The sequence below is a fragment of the Mus caroli genome, unplaced genomic scaffold, assembly GCF_978045245.1.
Source record: "Mus caroli unplaced genomic scaffold, Mus_caroli_1 scaffold_19, whole genome shotgun sequence".
In the NCBI taxonomy this organism is placed as follows: Eukaryota; Metazoa; Chordata; class Mammalia; order Rodentia; family Muridae; genus Mus; species Mus caroli.
The window spans coordinates 9,401,517-9,420,956 of record NW_028227274.1 but is presented as its reverse complement, the minus strand read 5'-3'; the positions used below and the strand labels follow the sequence as shown (position 1 = coordinate 9,420,956).

The window sequence follows — 19,440 nt, the reverse complement described above, 5'->3', positions numbered from 1 at the left end:
ACATTTATTTGATGTGGCAACATTGGGAAGAGGCCCTGTGATGCCCCTCTACTCCCCAGGTACATTTAGGAAGTTCTGACATAAGGTTTAGGTTAAATAAAGGCCAAGAGACATGAGTAACTAATCAGGCAGTCCCGGCTAAGGCCAGCTCCTGCCCATCACTGACCCACCACCGTCCAGGCTCTAGTCTGTCCTGATCAATGCTTCGGCAATTACAGTCACTTCCTGGACACAAGCTTCTCCTCTGTCGGGCATCAGAGCTGTATCCTTTCCCTTCTCCCAGCACGAGGTTCTGGAGAAATTCCAGTTCATCTGGGATCATTGTTTTAATAGTTTGTTCACCAAAGTGGGGGACACAGAGTCTCTCTTTAGAATATCTTCCAATCTTGCTAGGATAGTGGTAGTTGTCATACAGGAAGAGCTGCAGTGGGCAAGTAAGCTTCCTGGAGATGGCCTACTGTTTGTTTGTTTGTTTGTGTTTGTTTTTGCTCAGCAGCAATGGGTGTGCCCAGGAAAGGCACAGCCCCAGGGGTTTTGAATCCGGGTTGCTTCTTGCTACTGCTGTGCCTTCTCTGTCATTGCTGTATTCTTCATATATCTGGCATGGTGTGATTAGGTATGAAGAGACTCTTACTACCTGGTGTGATTACCTCCTGGGTGATAGCCCACTTTGCTGGACAAGTTTCCTGAAGATCAATATTAAGATGAACTCTCATAAAATAATATTGTTTGGATGAATTAATAACTTTATGAGCTTCCAGTCTGGGCCAGTGCCCTGAGCAGACCTTGAGCGTGAACTCCACAACACCCAGAGGAAGCTCCACTCCCAGGAGCTCTAACACTCCCAGGATCATAGGGTCAGAGGTGCCCTGAGCAGACCTTGGGCACTAACTCCTCAGCCAGTTCCACAACACCCAGAAGAAGCTCCACTCCCAGGCGCTCTAACACATGCAGGGCCACAGGATTCCAGGATCCCAGGATCCCAGGATCCCAGGAGCTTGGTCACTCCAGGGTCTCAGGGTTCCAGAGGCAGCTTGACTCCCAGGAGCTCTGAAACACCCAGGATCTCAGGATCACAGGATCCCGGAATCACAGGATCAAAGAGACAGCTGAAATCTGAGGATTCTGACACAACCAGGATCACAGGAAGGACAGGCTCCAGTCAGACATAGCTGGGCAGGTAGCTCTAGAGATAACCAGATGGCGGAAGGCAAGCATAAGAACATAAGCAGCAGAAACCAAGTTTACTTGGCATCATCAGAACCCAATTCCCCAACCATAGCAAGTCCTGGATACACCATCACACTGGAAAAGCAAGATTTGGATCTAAAATCACTTCTCATGATGGTGATAGAGGACTTTAAGAAGGACATAAATAACTCCTTTAAAGAAATACAGGAGAACACACATAAACAGCTAGAAGCCCTTTAAAAGGAAACACAAAAATCCCTTAAAGAATTACAGGAAAACACAATCAAACAGGCAAAGGAAATGAATAAAACCATCCAAGATCTAAAAATGAAAATAGAAACAATAAAGAAATCACAAAGGGAGACAAGACAGGAGATAGAAAACATAGAAAGAGATCAGAAGCCAGGCAGTGGTGGCATATGTCTTTAATCCCAGCACTTGGGAAGCAGAGGCAGGTGGATTTCTGAGTTCAAGGCCAGCTTGGTCTACAGAGTGAGTTCCAGGACAGCCAGGGCTACCCAGAAAAACCCTGCCTCGAAAAGTAAAAACAAAAACAAAAACAAAAACAAAAAGGAAGAGATCAGGAGTCATAGATGGAAGCATCACCAACAGAATACAAGAGAAGAGAGAATCTCGGGTGCAGAAGATACCATAGAAAACATTGTCACAACAGTCAAAGAAAATGCAAAAAGCAAAAATCCCGTAACCCAAAACACCCAGGAAACCAAGGACACAATGAGAAGTCCAAACCTAAGGATAATAGGTATAGAAGAGAGTGAAGATTCCCAACTCAAAGGGCCAGTAAATATCTTCAACAAAATTATAGAAGAAAACTTCCCTAACCTAAAGAAAGAGATGCCCATAAACATTCAAGAAGCCTACAGAACTTCACATAGTTTGGACCAGAAAAGAAATTCCTTCTGTCACATAATAATCAAAACACTAAATGCATTAAAGAAAGAAAGAATATTAAAAGCAGTAAGGAAAAAAGGTCAAGTAATATATAAAGGCAAACTTATCAGAATTTCACCAGACTTCTCACCAAAGACTATGAAAGCTACGAAGATCCTGGGCAGATGTCATACAGAACCTAAGAGAACACAAATGCCAGCCCAGGCTACTATACCCAACGAAACTCTCAATTACCACAGACAGAGAAACCAAGATATTCCATGACAAAACCAAATTTACATAATATATTTCCAGAAATTCAGCCCTACAAAGGATAATAGATGGAAAACTCCTACACAAGGAGGGAAACTACACCCTAGAAAAAGCAAGAAAATAATCTTCTTTTAACAAACCCAAAAGAAGATAGCCACACAACGTAATTCCACCTCTAACAACAAGAATAACCTGAGGCAACAATCACTGGTCCTTAATATCTCTTAACATCAATGGACTCAATTCCCCTCAAAATACATAGACTAAACAGGACCCAGCATTTTGCTGCATGCAGGAAACGCACCTCAGTCACAGAGACACAGACTACCTCAGAGTAAAAGATTGGAAAACAAATTTCCAAGCAAATGGTCCCAAGAAACAAGCTGGAGTAGCCATTCTAATATTGAATAAAATCAACTCAACTTTCAACCAAAAGTTATCAAAAAAGATAAGGAAGGTAATTTCATACTGTTCAAAGGAAAAAATCTACTAAGATGAACTCTCAATTCTGAACATCTATGCTCCAAATGCAAGGGCATCCACATTCATACAAAAAATTTTACTGAAGCTCAAAGCACTCATCGCACCCCACACAATAATAGTGGGAGACTTCAACACCCCACTCTCAGCAATGGACAGATCATGGAAACAGAACCTAAACAGAGACACAGTGAAACTAACAGAAGTTATGAACCAAATGGATCTAACAGGTATTTATAAAACATTTCATCCTAAAGCAAAAGAATATGCCTTCTTCTCAGCACCCCACGGTACCCTCTCCAAAACTGACCATATAATTGGTCACAAAACAGGCCTCAACAGATACAAGAAGATTGAAATAATCCCATGCACCCTATCAGATCACCATGGATTAAGGCTGGTCTTAAATACCAACAAAAACAATGGGAAGCCCACATACACATGGAAGCTGAATAATGTACTCAGTGATTACTTGGTCAAAGAAATTAGCATTTTCTTAATGTTTAACTTCAAAGAGTTTTTGCTATTTTGAAATTTTTTAAATATTACTTACTGATAAAATAATTTCTCTCCTAGAAACACTGATAATCTTTTTTAAGTAAACTGATTGTTAGACAGTGTACACAGATATATAATGTGTTTTAAATACTTTCTCACTATGTCAGGTGGTATCATATATGGGCTTTTATAATATTTCTTAGTGATTAATTTTTAATATTTTATGCTCTTTTACTATGCTTAATTCCAATGGACTATTTTGTATGTTTTGAAACAATTTAGTATTCAACATTAGATATAGAATCCTCAGTTATGGATAGTACTAAATATTCATTAATGATATTTTTAGGGTATAAAAGATATGAATTTAAAAGTTGAACAAATTTTTATATATTATTTGGTCCTCAAAACACTCCATATTATTAATATGTTTGATGTATAAAATGCATTTAAATAATAAAAAATTAAGAGAAAGAAAAAAGAAAAGAGAAAAATTGCAAAAAAAATACTTTTATGAAACTTCTGATTTTATTTAAATAGTTTTAGGAAGTTAAGTAGTTGATAGAAAGTTTAAGGAGATGTTTTAAGTTGTTTTGTCAGAAAGATATAATGAAGTTAGACTCAAGACTAAAATAAGCCCCCTCCTTGTAGAAGAGGAAACAAAGGATAATAGGTGAGAAAGGAGCAGAGTGAGCTTTTATGAGTTACAAGCACATAATGGTACTAGCAAGAAAAATAGACTTGGGACAAGTGAATGATCAAAGAAAGCATCCCATTCTAGGTTGCGTCTGAGTTCCTGGATCTTGTAGTCTAGGCGTGTAGCACAGGTTTCAGAGAGCACTAGGAGAAGACAGGATTGTGAATAAAGAGTAAATAACTCTATTACGAGTATAAGAATGGAGAATGGATGATTAGCCAATTTAGCTAAACAAGACTTCAAAAATAAAACGTAAGGTAGATAATGATCTATTTCTTGGTAAATATAAATCGTGTGAGCTAAGCATAGGAAAAAACTTGCTACTATAGACTGGCTTGCTTGAATTTTGTTAATCAATAACAAAAGAATTATTACTTTGGGGTTAGTTTGAACTTGTGGAGAGAAAGATAGATGGGAAATGTTTAGTTTCAAAAGAAGACTACATAATCAGTAATCCTGTTGTAATTTCCTTTTGTGTAATGATTTTAATCTGTTTTTGAAGAATATGTCTTAAAGAATATGTAACTTATGGCTATGAGGTAATCTTTTTCTTATGTAGAGAACTTTGTCTCAGATGGTATAAAATGGTTAAGAGAAAAAATAAAGTTGTTGGAGTCAACTTGTTGGAGTTTGCTCCATCAATCAAACAGGTATATGTGTATATATGTATATACACATTTATGTACATGTGTATGAGTGTATACATGAGTATGTGTGAAGTTGGTTGGAGCCTACTCATTGGTGATTAGTTCCATCCATCCATAAAATGCATGTACGTGTATGTATCTAAAGTCGGTTGGAGCTTTGCTCTACCCACCCAATGTATATATGTGTGTATGTACATGTGTGAGTGTGTGTGTGTGTGTGTGTTTCCCCCATTTTTTGCTGGCCCCAGAGAATTCAGTTTCCTTCAGAAGAAGTCTGCTGAGTGACCATTCACCAACTCTACACTTTGCCCTCCTCCTTTTACCTGTGGTGTGGAGGCTGGCCTTTGCCAGGATAGTTGGTTACATCATCAGTGTCTTAAAATTGAGAGAATTGACATAATGGGAGAATTTTCATGTTGGTGTCACACACCAGCTCATGCCCTTGTGTCGGCTTGTACCTCAACATATTGTAAAATACAGCAAAAGCAAAGAGGTACATGGTTCTATGATTAGATGTGGTCTGCTGTGCCACAACTCATGTTGGGGCTTAATTTCTCAACAGAACAGTATTGAATTGCTAGGACTCTTTAGGAGATAGAACCTACTATGAGGTGACTGGTCCATGACACCCTCATGAATGGCTTAGTGTTGGTCTCATGTATGGGTTGGATCTCCAAGGAGTACATTAATTTTCAAAAGAAAAAGTTGTTGGAGAGACACTTCCTTCTTCCCAGAAAGAAAGCTTCCTCTCTTGTAACCTCTTCACATGATACACTTATGTGCATTCTCTCTGATACCACCTGCCATGTTTTGAAAAGACCGGAAAGCTCTCACCATAACTTAAACAGACAAGACTGCCAATCTTTGATTTTGAGCCTCCAAACAGTGACTTCCTTTCTTTATAAAACCCAGTATAGGATGGCCTCAAACTTGGATGAGCTTGAGCTACCATTGCCCCGACCTGCAGGGATAATCAGCTGGGACCTAGGGCAGGGGAAAGAGAGTGGGAGGGACAAGAAACATGAAGGATGAGATCAAGACAATTTTCTGATCAAGCTCTGAAAAACTTTATTCTGGGATGGCAATATAAGAAAGAGGATTAAAAAGAATGAATTTATGAAATTCCTAGCCAAATGGATGGACCTGGAGGGCATCATCTTGAGTGAAGTAACACAATCACAAAGGAACTCACACAATATGTATTCACTGATAAGTGGATATTAGCCCAAAACTTAGGATACCCAAGATATAAGATACAATATGCTAAACGCATGAAACTCAAGAAGAATGAAGACCAAAGTGTGGACAATATGCCCCTTCTTAGAATTGGGAACAAAACACCCATGGAAGGAGTTACAGAGACAAAGTTTCAAGCTGTGATGAAAGGATGGACCATCTAGAGACTGCCATATCCAGGGATCCATCCCATAATCAGCTTCCAAACGCTGACACCATTGCATACACTAGCAAGATTTTGCTGAAAGGACCCAGATATAGCGGTCTCTTGTGAGACTATGCCGGGGCCTAGCAAACACAGAAGTGGATGCTCACAGTCAGCTATTGGATGGATCACAGGGCTCCCAATGGAGAAGCTAGAGAAAGTACCCAAGGAGTTAAAGGGATCTGCAACCCTATGGGGGAACAACAATATGAACTAACCAGTACCCCGGAGCTCTTGTCTCTAGCTGCATATGTATCGAAAGATGGCCTAGTCGGCCATCACTGGAAAGAGAGGCCCATTGGACTTGCAAACTTTATATGCCCCAATACAGGGGAATGCCAGGGCCAAAAGAATGGGAATGGGTGGGTAGGGAAGTGGGGGGGGGGGTATGGGGGACTTTTGAGATAGCATTGGAAATGTAATTGAGGAAAATACGTAATAAAAAAAATATTAAAAATTTACAAAAAAAAGAAAGGAAGAAATGTAACTATATTATAATCTCAAAAAAATCTTGACACAAAAACCTAAAAATATTTTTAAAGTACACATAAGAGACGAAAGGATAGACCATCCAGAGACTGCCCCACCCGCGGATCCATCCCATAATCAGCCACCAAACTCAGACACTATTACATATGCCTGCAAGATTTTGCTGAAAGCACCCTGATATAGCTGTCTCTTGTGAGGCTATGCCAGTGCCTGGCAAACACAGAAGTGGATGCTCACAGTCAGCTATTGGATGGAACACAGGGCCCCCAATGGAAGAGCTACAGAAAGTACCCAATGAGCTGAAGGGGTCTGAAACCCTATAGGTGGAACAACAATATGAACTAACCAGTGCCCCCAGAGCTCATGTCTCTAGCTGCATGTGTAGTAGAAGATGGCCTAGTCGGCCATCATTGGGAAGAGAGGCCCCTTGGTCTTGCAAACTTTATATGCCCCAGTACAGGGGAACAGCAGGGCCAAGAGGTGGGAGTGGGTGAGTAGGGGAGCAGGGTGGGGGGGAGGGTATAGAGGACTTTCAGGGTAGCATTTGAAATGTAAATGAAGAAAATACCTAATAAAAATTGGGAAAAAAAAAAAAGAAAGAAAGAGGAGGCTTCAAAGGAGGGGGAACTCTTTCTGTTTATGACCACGAATGTTCTCTCAGGGATGTTTATGTAAGCTAGAAATTTTCCATAAGGCCATGGCTCCTGGCATACCATGATGCCCATATACTGTGAATATGCTTGAACATGTCTGTGTCAATATACACTCTAAATTCTTTGAGGTTCTGCAATAAGACTTCTAATTTTAGATTTTAAAAAATTGTTATATATGTTTGAGTGTTTTGCCCACAGGCAGGTATGAGCACCACATGCATGCCTGGTGTGTCCAGAGACCACAAGAGGTTTTGGACCCCCTGGAACCAGAATTATCCATGTTGGTGCTAGGTGTCGAACCAGAGTACTCTGCAAGAACAAGTGCTCTTAACTGCCAAGCCATCTCTCTAGCTACTGCTTCTTCAATAAGACTACCCACATAACCCCTTATACACAGCAGTATAGAGTAAGTATCATGTTCACAGAAAAAAGTCTATCCTAAGGCAATGGTTTCCTAATGGGGAGGGTGTGGTGACAAGTGGAATTACACTAAGAAGGAACATTAGTGCATTTGAAACATAGCTGGTGGAGGAAAAAGACGTTATTAATGAGAACATTAGCCACAGCTTTGAAAATATCAGTGGGGGCTTGATCTATTTTGTCCCATTATTCTTGTATAATTTGAGTATGAAACCTCTATTTCATACATATTTCTTTTTAAGAACCCGGGAGTAGAAGAATCTCCTCTGACACAGAAGGAGTTTTCTTGTTGAGTTTTTGGTGCTAGATGGGGCTAGAGGTTATAATGCCCTATGTTATGAGTTATATAGACTTGGTTCCTCTAGGTATGTTGAGCTCAATCACTTCCTCTTCTTATTTTAACACACCTGTAATTTCTGTTTTTTTTTTTTTTTAAGATTTTATTTATTATAGGTAAGTACACTGTAGCTGTCTTCAGACACTCCAGAAGAGGGTGCCAGATCTCGTTACGGATGGTTGTGAGCCACCATGTGGTTGCTGGGATTTGAACTCTGGACCTTCGGAAGAGCAGTCGGGTGCTCTTACCCACTGAGCCATCTCACCAGCCCTGTAATTTCTGTTTTAAAGAATATTTTCTTTTGTTTAAGCCTGTATTATTGTCAGGATTGGTCAGTTAGATTAGTTCATCCCAAGACTGTTTGGTCCCCTTCTTTTGTCCAAACTATGACACTATTGGATCAAAACAATCTTTTTCATGGCAAAACAACAACAGGGTGTTTCCTATGAAAGGGATGACTTTTATTTCCCCTGTCAAGAGACATTTAGGTTCTGTTTGCATGGGTTGAAAATAAGACAGTAAACCTGTTAGTCATAGGACAATCATGGTGGGGATTCCAACACAATGTTTAAGAACACAATGTTTCAAGAACACAATGTTTAAGGTTATGTTAGGCAGTCAAAACTTAGAAAGTTTGATTTTTAGTGGTCTTTTTTTCAGTTACTTTCCACTTCTGTGGCTTCCTCAGGTGCCTTCTTGAGATATACGTGATGAATCCAGGCAGGAACACCAGCAACTTTAACAGCAGTATGAATCTAGATAATCATGATGTAAGTCCTCTCCATCTAGGTCCAAGATGGTCAGTTTTGAAGCCGCTGACCAATACAGCTGTGGCTGAAATGGGTGGTCAGGAGGGTGATACCCCACAGGTTGGCAAGAGGGAAAATCTTATTCAAGGTTAATTGAATACTTTTAAGGATTCAGAGATTGGAACAATGTGATAACCATCCATCATATAGTGGAGGGATCATGAGAGATGGTTGCCCATATAGTATTTCATAAAGGATGAATTTTCTTGGTAAGGGGTACAGTAGACCCTGAGAAGGGCTTAATGCACGGGGTCATTTACTACCAGTCTCAAGAGTACATTTAGCTAAAATCTCCCTTAAACTTCTATTCATCCTCTCTGCTGTCCCTGAGCTAAGGATGATACAACAAAGTGTAGTCATGGATGGGTTACTCAGGTCGTCATCCAGCAGTAGGTCAGCAAGATTGACAGTAAAGGGTTTATCAAAGGTCAGTCTGTTCCTATCTAACAGAAGGGCTGAGTATTGATTCAGAGAGTCATTTGGCACCCATCGGTTGGTGGCATCGCTCACTTGGGATTCCACAGAGTAGGTGTGGAGCTGTTACTCTTAGAGTTGGTGTCACTGTGAGCTTGTCAGCTTCTGTTACAAGAAATTTGGTAGCTGCAATGGCTCTTAAATGGGGGATAGGGACATCTCAAGGCTACAGGATCTGGTCTCTTTGATATGTAACCCATTGGCCTTTTCCAGGGACACAGTCTGAGTCAGGATTCCCTTGGTGATGCCCTTTCTTTCTTGGACATAAAAATGAAAAGGCTTGGAGACATCAGGGAGAGTTAAATCTGGGACCTGTACAGGATCTCTTTTAAGTTCTTAAAGGCATGTTCATGGTCTTCAGTCCATCCTCTAAGAGTGTTACCTCAGCCAAAGTAGAGTACAAGGGTTTGGCAATTTCAGGAAATCCAGGTATCCAAAGATGACGATACCCAACAGCTCCCAGAAAACTTGACTCTTAGTGGTTGGAGCTGAGATTTGTATTATGGCTGGCATGTGGGCCTGGAACATCAGTCTTTCCCCTTCTCTCAGTTCATATCCCAAAGCAGGTAACTTGGAGGGAGCAAACCTGGGCTTTCTTTTTGAAACTCTGTAGCCTAACTGGGCTAGTTTCCAAAAGGCCTCTGGTGGCTCACAATTAGTTCTCCTTGGGTTTTTGTTTTTTGTTTTTTGTTTTTCGTTTTTTGTTTTTTGTGGTCAATAGTAAATCATCCACATACTGAAGCAAGCTTATCTCACAGTACTTACTGAAGAAGAGACCTAAATCCTGGTTGAATGCTTCATCAAAGATGATGGGAGAGGTTTTGAACCCTTGTAACAATCTGGTCCAGGTTAGTTGTCCTGATACCCCCAGTTTAGGGGTGGCCAATTCAAATGTGAAGACAAGCTGATTTGGATTTGACAGGGGGATAGAGAAGAATGCATCTTATAAGGGCAATATAGTACAAAGTTTATGTTCTAACAGGTTGACAAAGTGTAGGGATTTATAACCACTGAGTGAATTGTTTCTACCCATTGTTCACTCCCCTCATACTGGTCAATTGTCTTGAGCTCCAGGCTTTTGGACAGGCACCTGGGGAATATTCCGGACCAACTGGCAAGGAGTGAGCAGGTGCCTGATGTGAACCTTAGCCTCTTTCTGGCCTCTGAGCAGGTGGGTGTTGCTTGACTCAATGGACATAGCCCCAGATGTCAGTTGTACTGTGACAGGTGACGCATGTTTAGTTAAACCAAGAGGATTGTCCTCTGCCCAAACTGTAGAGATTTCCTGGGTCTACAACTTCTTCCATTCCCCTTCTAGGGAATGGGTTGGATTTTGGAGGAGAAATTTTCCTCTCTTATTGGGCAGGTTATAGTTAGAGCCTTAGATGGGCCTCCCAATTGCAGCCTAAGAATGTCTTCTGAACAAATTGTGGGAGAGACTGAAAGAAAAGCCATACAGAGACTGCCTCACTTGGAGATCCATCACAGATGCTATTGAGGATGCTGGGAAGTACATGCTGACAGGAGCCTGGTATGGCTGTCTCCTGAGAGGCTCTGCCAAAGCCTGACAAATACAGAGGCAGATGCTCTCAGCCAACCATTGAACCAAGCGCAGGGTCCCAGATGGAGGAGTTGGAGAAAGGGCTGAAAGAGCTAAGGGGGTTTGCAGTCCTGTGGTGGGGTCAACAGTGTCAACCAGCCAGACCCCTGGGAGCTCCCAGGGACTGGGCCACCAACCAAAGAGTATACATGGAGGGACCTATCCAGCCTTGTATGTGGCAGAGGATGGCCTTGTTGGACATAAGTGGGGGAAGCGGCCCTTGGGCCTGTTAGGGTTTGATGCCTCAGTGTAGGGGAGTGCAAGGGCTGGAAGGCAGGAGTGGATGGGTGGGGGAGCACCCTCATAGAGACAGGGGGGTTAGGAGGGATGGGAAAGGGGTCTTCAAAAGGGGAGACCTAGAACGAGGAAAACATTTGAAATGTAAATAGAGAAAATATCCAGTAAAAGAAAAAAAAAGTAAAAGAAAAAAAAAGAATGTCTCCTGAAAATAATATATAATAATATATAAGCCTAGAGCTTAGAGCTTGTTCAAGAGGTCCAGTCCCATTAAAGGGTAGGGACAATTAACAATAAAAGTCATAGTTCCTTATCCTAAGTTAACTGTCTAGTCAGTGGTTCACTTAAATTCTTTAATATTCCCTGCTACCCCCATACTTCCATTGTTTAATTAGTAAGGAGTCCTAAGAATTCCCACAATACCCCCATGTCCACCAGAAAATTTACAGGTTTGCCCCAATGGTGAAGGTTACCATAGGCTCCTAGAGGCCTGGTTGAAAGGAGCCTTGGCCTTGCTAACCCTCCATAGCTAGAATCGGCTTGGGTTTGGGAGTCCTACATGCTCTCATCGTGGGCATTCATTCTTCCAGTGACCCCTTTCTTTGTAGTAGGCACATTGCTCTTTTTTGCAAAGGTTTTCTCTTTTCATCATGGGGTGCATGGGCAGAGTTGCAAGTGGATGGGGCTTGTAGTGCAGCCACGGTGGCCTGCTCCATCTTCTTTGTCAAAAGATCTTCTTTATTGTCTCTGTTGTCTAACTCCTTCTGGGCTATTTCTAATAGTTCTGACCTGTTCTTCCCTCTTAGCCCATCCATCTTTGTGTCTTCCTATGTATGTCAACTGAGTAACAAAGGTAAGGTTAATAGCCTTGATATTTGCTGGGTCCTCTGGGTTACAGGGGTGATCGGTGTCCAGGAGGCACTCCAGGAAAGCTGGAGGCGATTCTTCTGGACCCTGTTTCACATCTGCTCCCTTAGCTAGGTTAGTGGTGTTAAGGCTGCCTATTTCATCCCTTCCAGAAGAATGTGGTGATACTCGAGACGTGACCTCCCACCTAAGTCTGTGTTGTCGTCCCATTGGGGTCTCCACATTGGCAGAGCTTGGTCAATTCCCTCTTCCTTTGGTCATCAGTCTTTTTTGTTTGTTTTTGTTTTTTGAGACAGGGTTTCTCTGTGTAGCCCTGGCTGTCCTGGAACTCACTCTGTAGACCAGGCTGGCCTCAAACTCAGAAATCCAATGTCATCAGTCTTTGAAGCTATTTTGGGAGTGTGTCAACTGCTTTCATGAGAATCCATTCCCCCTCTTCAGTAGTATGAAGTACCTGCTGAAAGCTGTCTCCTGTAGGGATGTGATTAAAAAAGATAGAATATATTAGAGAAATTAAGTCAGGCTTGGTACTGAAAGCAGTGTTCTGGTTCTTCCTGTTTAAAGATCCATAGTGGAGAAAGGGGCATACAGGTAGTGGTTGTCAGCAAGTGCTGCAGGAGAGAAAAGAGCAGAGAAGTCCCAGAGTGAGGCTAGGAGTGAGGAGGGGCATATGGGACACCCACACACACACACCCCCCCACATCCCCGGTGAGTGTGGGGAGGGAGAAATACAGGAGAAGATAAGGAAGAACTAGATGGTAGGGTAGGGTTGAAATGGAGGGAGAGGCAGTGCGGGGAGGGGCAGAGTAGGGCTGTGGTGGTGGGGACTGGGGTGGTGAAGGTAGAGGTTGAGGTGAGGAAGAAGTGTAAAGATGGCCACATGGAGGGAGAAGGGATTCTTCCTCCAGTGAGTCCTGCAGAGTGGTTTTCAGAGGGGGTTTCTGGGACTCTGCTACAGACCCTCAGAGGGCCCAGCTGCCAACAAGCAGGGTTTGGCCACCTTGCCCATTACAGACTGTACAAACCTTCATCCAGAGGCAGGTGAGCAGGAAGTTGCTTCAGCCCAAGGTTTACAGAGGGTGGCATTCACCATTGTCCAGGTTAGCTGAGAATCAAAAGTATCCTCAGGGGATCACTGAACCCCAAGTGAGGGTCATTTAGCTTCACAGAATGTTCCGAGCTGATAGGATAGTTGTAATCCTCCTTGACTATGGGGAGGTAAAGTTGTTAACATTCTTTAGAACTGCCTAGAGGGCTGTTAGGTTTGCTATTCTTATTGCCCATATTGTCTACCCATTTAGTCACTCCAAGGTCAATACAAACCACTTAACACAGAACATGGGAAGCACAAGATATAGAGACAGTAAAAATGAAACTAAAGACAAAATAGAGAAGACACAAAACCCGACCAAGAACCTGAGGTGAGCAATGCAACTTTTTGCCCTGGACAGGAGGATATTGAGTCTCCTCAGACCCCTCCTTGTCCCAGATTGGGATCCCAAGAGAACTGGATAACACAGAGAATTACCATGAGTTACCAGGGGAGGCCTCTGAAGATACTTGCTGCTTTTCTCAACACAGCAGCTCCACTATGATAGTCCACAAAACCAAAGGCATGCCTCAGAGCCTTGGAATGTCTCAAGGTGTGCACGTCCTGAGGTAACTAACTCTTCAGCCCCAGGGTCCTGGAGTGAGGATCTGACTTTAGTATTTGAGTGGCTGGTCTGATTTCGCTGGGGTCTCCAAAAAATTGATAATTCCATAGGGGAAGAATTAGACCACTACCACAATTTTTGAGCCAAATTTAAAGCTTTATTTTATAGGGGTCGCTAGAGAGCTGGCCAGCAACTGCCTCTTAAATCAGGTTAGGGAGAGACAGTCCTGAGACTGTTTCTTAAGCCTTTTAAGGAGAAAAAAAAAATCAAGAGTAGTTGCAAAGCAGGTTTACAAAACAAGACAATGGGACAGGTAGGAAGTACAGGGAAAAAATCTCAAAGAAAACCACCACCACCAACAACAAAACCAACAGCCATCATCATATGGTCACTGATTAGGGAGGGTCAGGGTGGTCTCAAAAACACGTGAGGATCATGAGTTAGGGCAGGTCAGATTTCAAAAAACAGAAACTTAAAAACATAAAGTCAGCTCTTACAGTAAAAGGAAATTTATTTTTAACAATACAACAAAATGTCTCCTGCCTTCAAAATAGAGTCATGGAGGCTCCTCACTAGACTGACTGACCAACAAGCGCAGGGGTTACCCTGTCTCCACCACCCAGGGCTGAGATTATAAGTGGGCACCAGTATACTTGGCATTTTTTGTGTGTGTTCTAGGCTCACACCCAGGTCCTCACACTTGTAAGGCAAGCGCTCTGCTGGCTAAACCATCCCCTTACTGTGCAGTCATAGGGATTTGATTAAGTACAGGCAGTAGGGAGGAGCAGCTATGTGAGGACAGAAAGATGTCACACACTGACAACCAAGGGAGAGACTCCTTCCTGGGGACCAAGCCTAGCTGGCATTTGACTCTCCAGCCTCCACAGTTGTAAGAAATAGATTCATGATGTTGAACTCACCTAGTCTCTGCTGTTTTGTTATGGCAGACAAGAGTAAAATGTTTTTTGTTTAAAAAAAAAATCAGCAAAGGTAGGGGGTTCTGAGTTCATTAGCAATGGCCTCAGGTATCATGAGATGACCTTGTTACATCTTGCTACTATAAAGGCCCAACTGTCCTTACTTCTAAAGGCTGAACTTTACATTTCAAGGCAGGACTTGGCAAGCTTTCCACCTGTGCAGTAGTCAGGCATACTTTATTTACTTAGCCCACTTGAATTCATGTATACTTAGGAGTTTCCAAATCAACTGGGGGCCTTGGGCTGGAGAAGGGATTTATTTTAGGGGAAGAAAAAAACCCATAGGGATTTGACTGTAATAAGATTTTATTATTGTTAGGCAGAGCATACAGGCACACAACTTTAATCCCAGCACTTGGGAGGCAGAGGCAGATGAATCTGATTAAAGACCAGCCTGATCTACACAGTGATTCCAGGACATGCAGAGATAGATGGTGAAACAACAACAAAGGATTTTGTCTTAGTTTGTGTTTTACTGCTGTGAACAGACACCAGGACCAAGGCAACTCTTAGAAAGACAATATTTAGTTGGTGCTGGCTTACAGGTTCAGAGGTTCATCATCAAAGTGGGAGCCATGGTAGCGCCCAGGCAGGCTTGGTGTGGGAGGAGTTGAGAGTTCTACATCTTCTTCCAAATGCAAGCAGGAAAAGACTAGCTTCTAGGCAGCTAGAAGGAGTGTCTCAAAGTACACCCCCACAGTAACACCCTTCCTTCAACAAAGCAACACCTATTCTTCTAATAGTGCCACTCCCTGATGATTTGAATATGCATGGCCCAGGGAGTGGCTCTATTAGAAAGTATGGCCTAGTTGGAATAGGTGTGGCTCTCCAGCTACAGGGGATCTGACACTTCCTTCTGCACATGCAGGTACCCTTACCAGAAGGGATGACTGGAGAGATGGCTCGGTGATTAAGGTTCTTGCTACTCTTCTAGGTTTGGTTCTCAGAACCTATGTGGTGGTGTAAAGGTGACTTTAACTCCAGTTCTAGGGGATCCAATGTCTTTTTCTGGCCTCCATGGACACCAGACAGTCATATGAGGCATAGGCAAAAGACCCATACACAGAAAATGAACATTGATAAATCTTAAGCACTGTACTGGCTGGTGTTGTGTCAACTTGACACAGCTGGAGTTATCACAGAGAAAGGAGCTTCAGTTGAGGAAATGCCTCCATGAGATCCAACTGTAAGGCATTTTCTCAATTGGTGATCAAGGGGGAAAGGCCCCTGGTGGGTGGGACCATCTCTCGGCTGGTAGTCTTGGTTCTATAAGAGAGCAGGCTGAGCAAGCCAGGAGAAGCAAGCCAGTAATGAACATCCCTCCATGGCCTCTGCATCAGCTCCTGCTTCCTGACCTGCTTGAGTTCCAGTCCTGACTTCCTTGGTGATGAACAGCAATGTGGAAGTGTAAGCTGAATAAACCCTTTCCTCCCCAACTGCTTCTTGGTCATGATGTTTGTGCAGGAATAGAAACCCTGACTAAGACAAGCATACACACACACACACACAAACACCACCACCAAAATAAAGCATAGAAAACATCTTGTCCTGTAAGCTGTAGTGTGTCATAGTGTGTCCCACAGTGTATCCCTCTGTCCAAATATCTTCACTTGCAAATGCTCTTTGCAATGAGTCATTGGTCTGGTTTGAGATCTCTGGCTTCTGTGACACCATCAATATTGGATCCTCATCTGGACTCCTCCCTGTTTTCCTGTTGTTGCCCTGTGTCATGGGGATCCTACAGCTTTGAATCTGCAGGACCCGCCCTTTCACGTGTCCCAACCAATCAAAGATGATATGGATTTTGGGAGAGCCAATTCAGAGCGCTGGGTCTGGGCCTGGGAGTCAGTGCACTGGCTCTTCTTTATCACCATCACCAGGATGAGCTCTCCAGTACTGCTCCAGCTAGGCTGCCCAATGCAGCCATAAAGGAGGCAGGGTCAGCACTCGTGCCCTTGGGCCAGGCTCTCCCACACCCACACCTATAGAGCCTGTGCTGCCCAGTCAAGGCAGGTGGGCCACTCTCCCAAGTGCTGCAGGCTTCCTTCCAGAGGCTGGGCCAGCTCTCCGGCTCTCACACCCTCAGGGCTGGCTCACCCGTGCCTTTTTTTGCCATCAGGACCGGTTCCACTGTGTTGCCAGGCAAGGTGCAGGGACTCTCTCCAGAGCTACCGCCACTGAGGAGGCAGGGACTTCTCCTGCTCTCCTACCCTCAGGACCAGCTCTCCAGAAAACATGAAAGGTTTTATTGGCCAATCAGCCTTGCAGACTATTTTAAATGGGTGAAGCTTTTTTCTAAGATCTTCTGTTTACATCTCTCTTTCTTTCTTCATAAGGGAAATGATCAATAGCTTTTAGACTTTTGCAATGCAGTACCACGAGGAAACAGAGAGTACTAGAAGAATCTAGGCAAGTTCGGAGATAAAAGGACATCTGGGAAAGGAAAAGTGTTGGTGGTGTTGTGAGAGCAAAACTTTCTGTTTGGGACTCAATCATGTTAAAATAATTTTTACCAAGAGAAAAAACCTCACAAGATGAGAAAATACAGAAAGTGCAACATCGATTTCCTCATGGTGGAATTATAAGTAATTTTTAAAAAATTAAGTGCTTTTTAAAAATTCTTGCTAAATTTTTGTGTATTTTCTATTCATAAGCATAGGTTCACTGCTGGACGCGCCTCAGCCGGTAGGTGGTGTTGTTTTGTGCTTTCTCAAACCTACTCTGTTAGCAGCAGTAAACAGATCCGGAATCAGAAGCGCCACCACACTGCACTGTCTCAGCACATCAGGGTCAGGCCATCGCTTGTCACTACCTGGGGGCTTGGCTAGAAGATGCCCCAACACCGATCCCTCTTAGGAAACTGGACTTAGGAGCAGTTGATCAGAGTACTACTTACTGGGGCCTAAACAAACGGGGATTGAAATGTCCGAGTGATCCGAGGAACAGGGTCTTAATTAGGAAAATTGCCTCAAAATACTACGTGCTAAAACCTCCTCGCCTAATCTCTCCAACCCAGCAGGGAAAAAAAGGAGGGAAACAATAGGTTAAAACATGAAAGTTAGACATTGTTGGAATGAGTCCAAAATACCACCATCCCAGGATGGGTTTCAAAGAGCAGTTTCCCAGGTGTGGAAGATGCCAGCATCGCCCCAAGGGACGCGCAGGAACGACGAATCACAAAAGAGCTGGACTACTTCCCGGGAAGGTCGCCTGCCTGCGTGTCTCTGGCCCGGGGTGAGGATTAGGGTGTGGGGGCGGGGAGGGTGTTCCAAAACCTGCATCTAAGGCACGCCCACAAGGGGCGGGGCTACGCAGACAACCGAGAAAGGGCGAGTTAGCCGGTCGGTAGAGGGCGCTTGCAGACGTGGCTCGGCAAAGGGCTTGGCCCAGCAATGCGCTCTAAGCCGGATCCCCGAGAGTTTAGCCCCGCCTCCGGGGAGGGCCCGAGAGGCAGCAGCGCTGACACCGCCTCCGTCCTTCCTGCCTTGCGCACGCAGTCCGACGGCTGCTCTTGCCCCCTCCTTGGTCAGGCGCCCGCCGGTTCCGAAACCGCCCGCCAGTGCCGCGGCGTTCGGGTCGCGGTGCTCTGCGAGCCGAACCGAGAGCTGTAGCCCCGCGCGGCGACAGCATGGGTACGCACCACCCGGCCCTAGGCCTGCTGCTGCTGCTGCTGTGCCCTGCGCAGGTGAGCGCCTTCCAGAATCCCGGGCGGGCTGGGCGGAACGCGGCGGGGCGGGGCGACGGCTCCGGAGACCCCCGGCGAGGGAGCTGCGGGCGTGGGGAAGTTGGTCTTCCTGTGCAGCCGTAGAGGTCGCCTTCTCCTCCTGTGTCTGTCCACCCTCACGCTGCCCTGTGCTCTGGGAGAGGATGACAGCTAGGGGCCTCTATTTGGCTAGCTTTGAGCTATTCCAGCGGTGGTCACCTGATTTAGGATGTGGAATTGGAGGGACAATGGGCGCAGAGGATAGGGAGTTTGCTTGTTGTTAGCCATTTTAACAAAACAAATTCGACATGCACACATTTACTTAGCTCCGACTGCATTACTGCTCCTTGTCTCCAGACGATGGAGGTGGAGGAGAACAAAACTCAGGTACCAAATTGAAGCTGTTTTCAGTACTTTAAAGAATGTGGGTTGCCTCTTCTCACGGTCATTTTAACGTTTCGGGAAACTGAGGCTCACAGATAAAATAGTTTAATTGCCCCTTCCCACAATTAGCCAGGGACAGGAAGACACCTGGCACAGTGTACTGGCTTCCCTCCGCTGGCTTTTCCTTGCTGTGGCCAACTTGGGTATGGGTGTGTCACTACTGCTTATGTGTGTAGTTTTCTCATTGGAAAGTGGGTGTGTGTTTGGGGATGCCTACGGAGGGGTACTAATTACACCCCCTTAGTCATCAGAATGACTTAAGTCAATGGAAACTCTCTGCCCTTGTGGCCACTAACTCCCCTCTAATGGACTCTGGTTATGAAGATGTGGTGAATTAGAAGAGAGAGCAGATGAAAGGATCTAGGAAACTTACTCTTTGTTCTTTAAATCTCTGTGAAGTGCTCAAAAGGGCATAGGGATGCTGGCCAAGGAGCTGAAGAGTACACAGGCGGATCCCAGGCTAACCCAAAGTGAGGAAAAGCGGAGAAGACAGTTGGTGGGGGCAGGAACGGGTTGGCTGTTTGGGGCAGGAGCGGGTTGTACTTTCTTTTCCCTAGAGTTTTAGGTCGTGGCCTAGTCAGCAGACTTCACATTATAAAGTGGCTTAAACTTATCTCTGCTTCTCTTACCTCAAGGTAACCTTCAAAATAGATAAGC

At 44.1% G+C, this 19,440-nt stretch overlaps 1 protein-coding gene across 1 annotated transcript in view; it reads left to right on the top strand.

Moving 5' to 3' along the window:
- The first annotated feature begins 18,101 nt into the window (after positions 1-18,101).
- The window catches only part of Npc1 (NPC intracellular cholesterol transporter 1), a 46,446-nt gene continuing 45,107 nt past the window's right edge, over positions 18,102-19,440 (top strand). Inside the window, exon 1 of the mRNA XM_021150652.3 lies at positions 18,102-18,321. Within this exon, the coding sequence (XP_021006311.1) occupies positions 18,265-18,321 (57 nt within the window). The 5' untranslated portion in view covers positions 18,102-18,264. The remainder of the gene's footprint in view (positions 18,322-19,440) is intronic.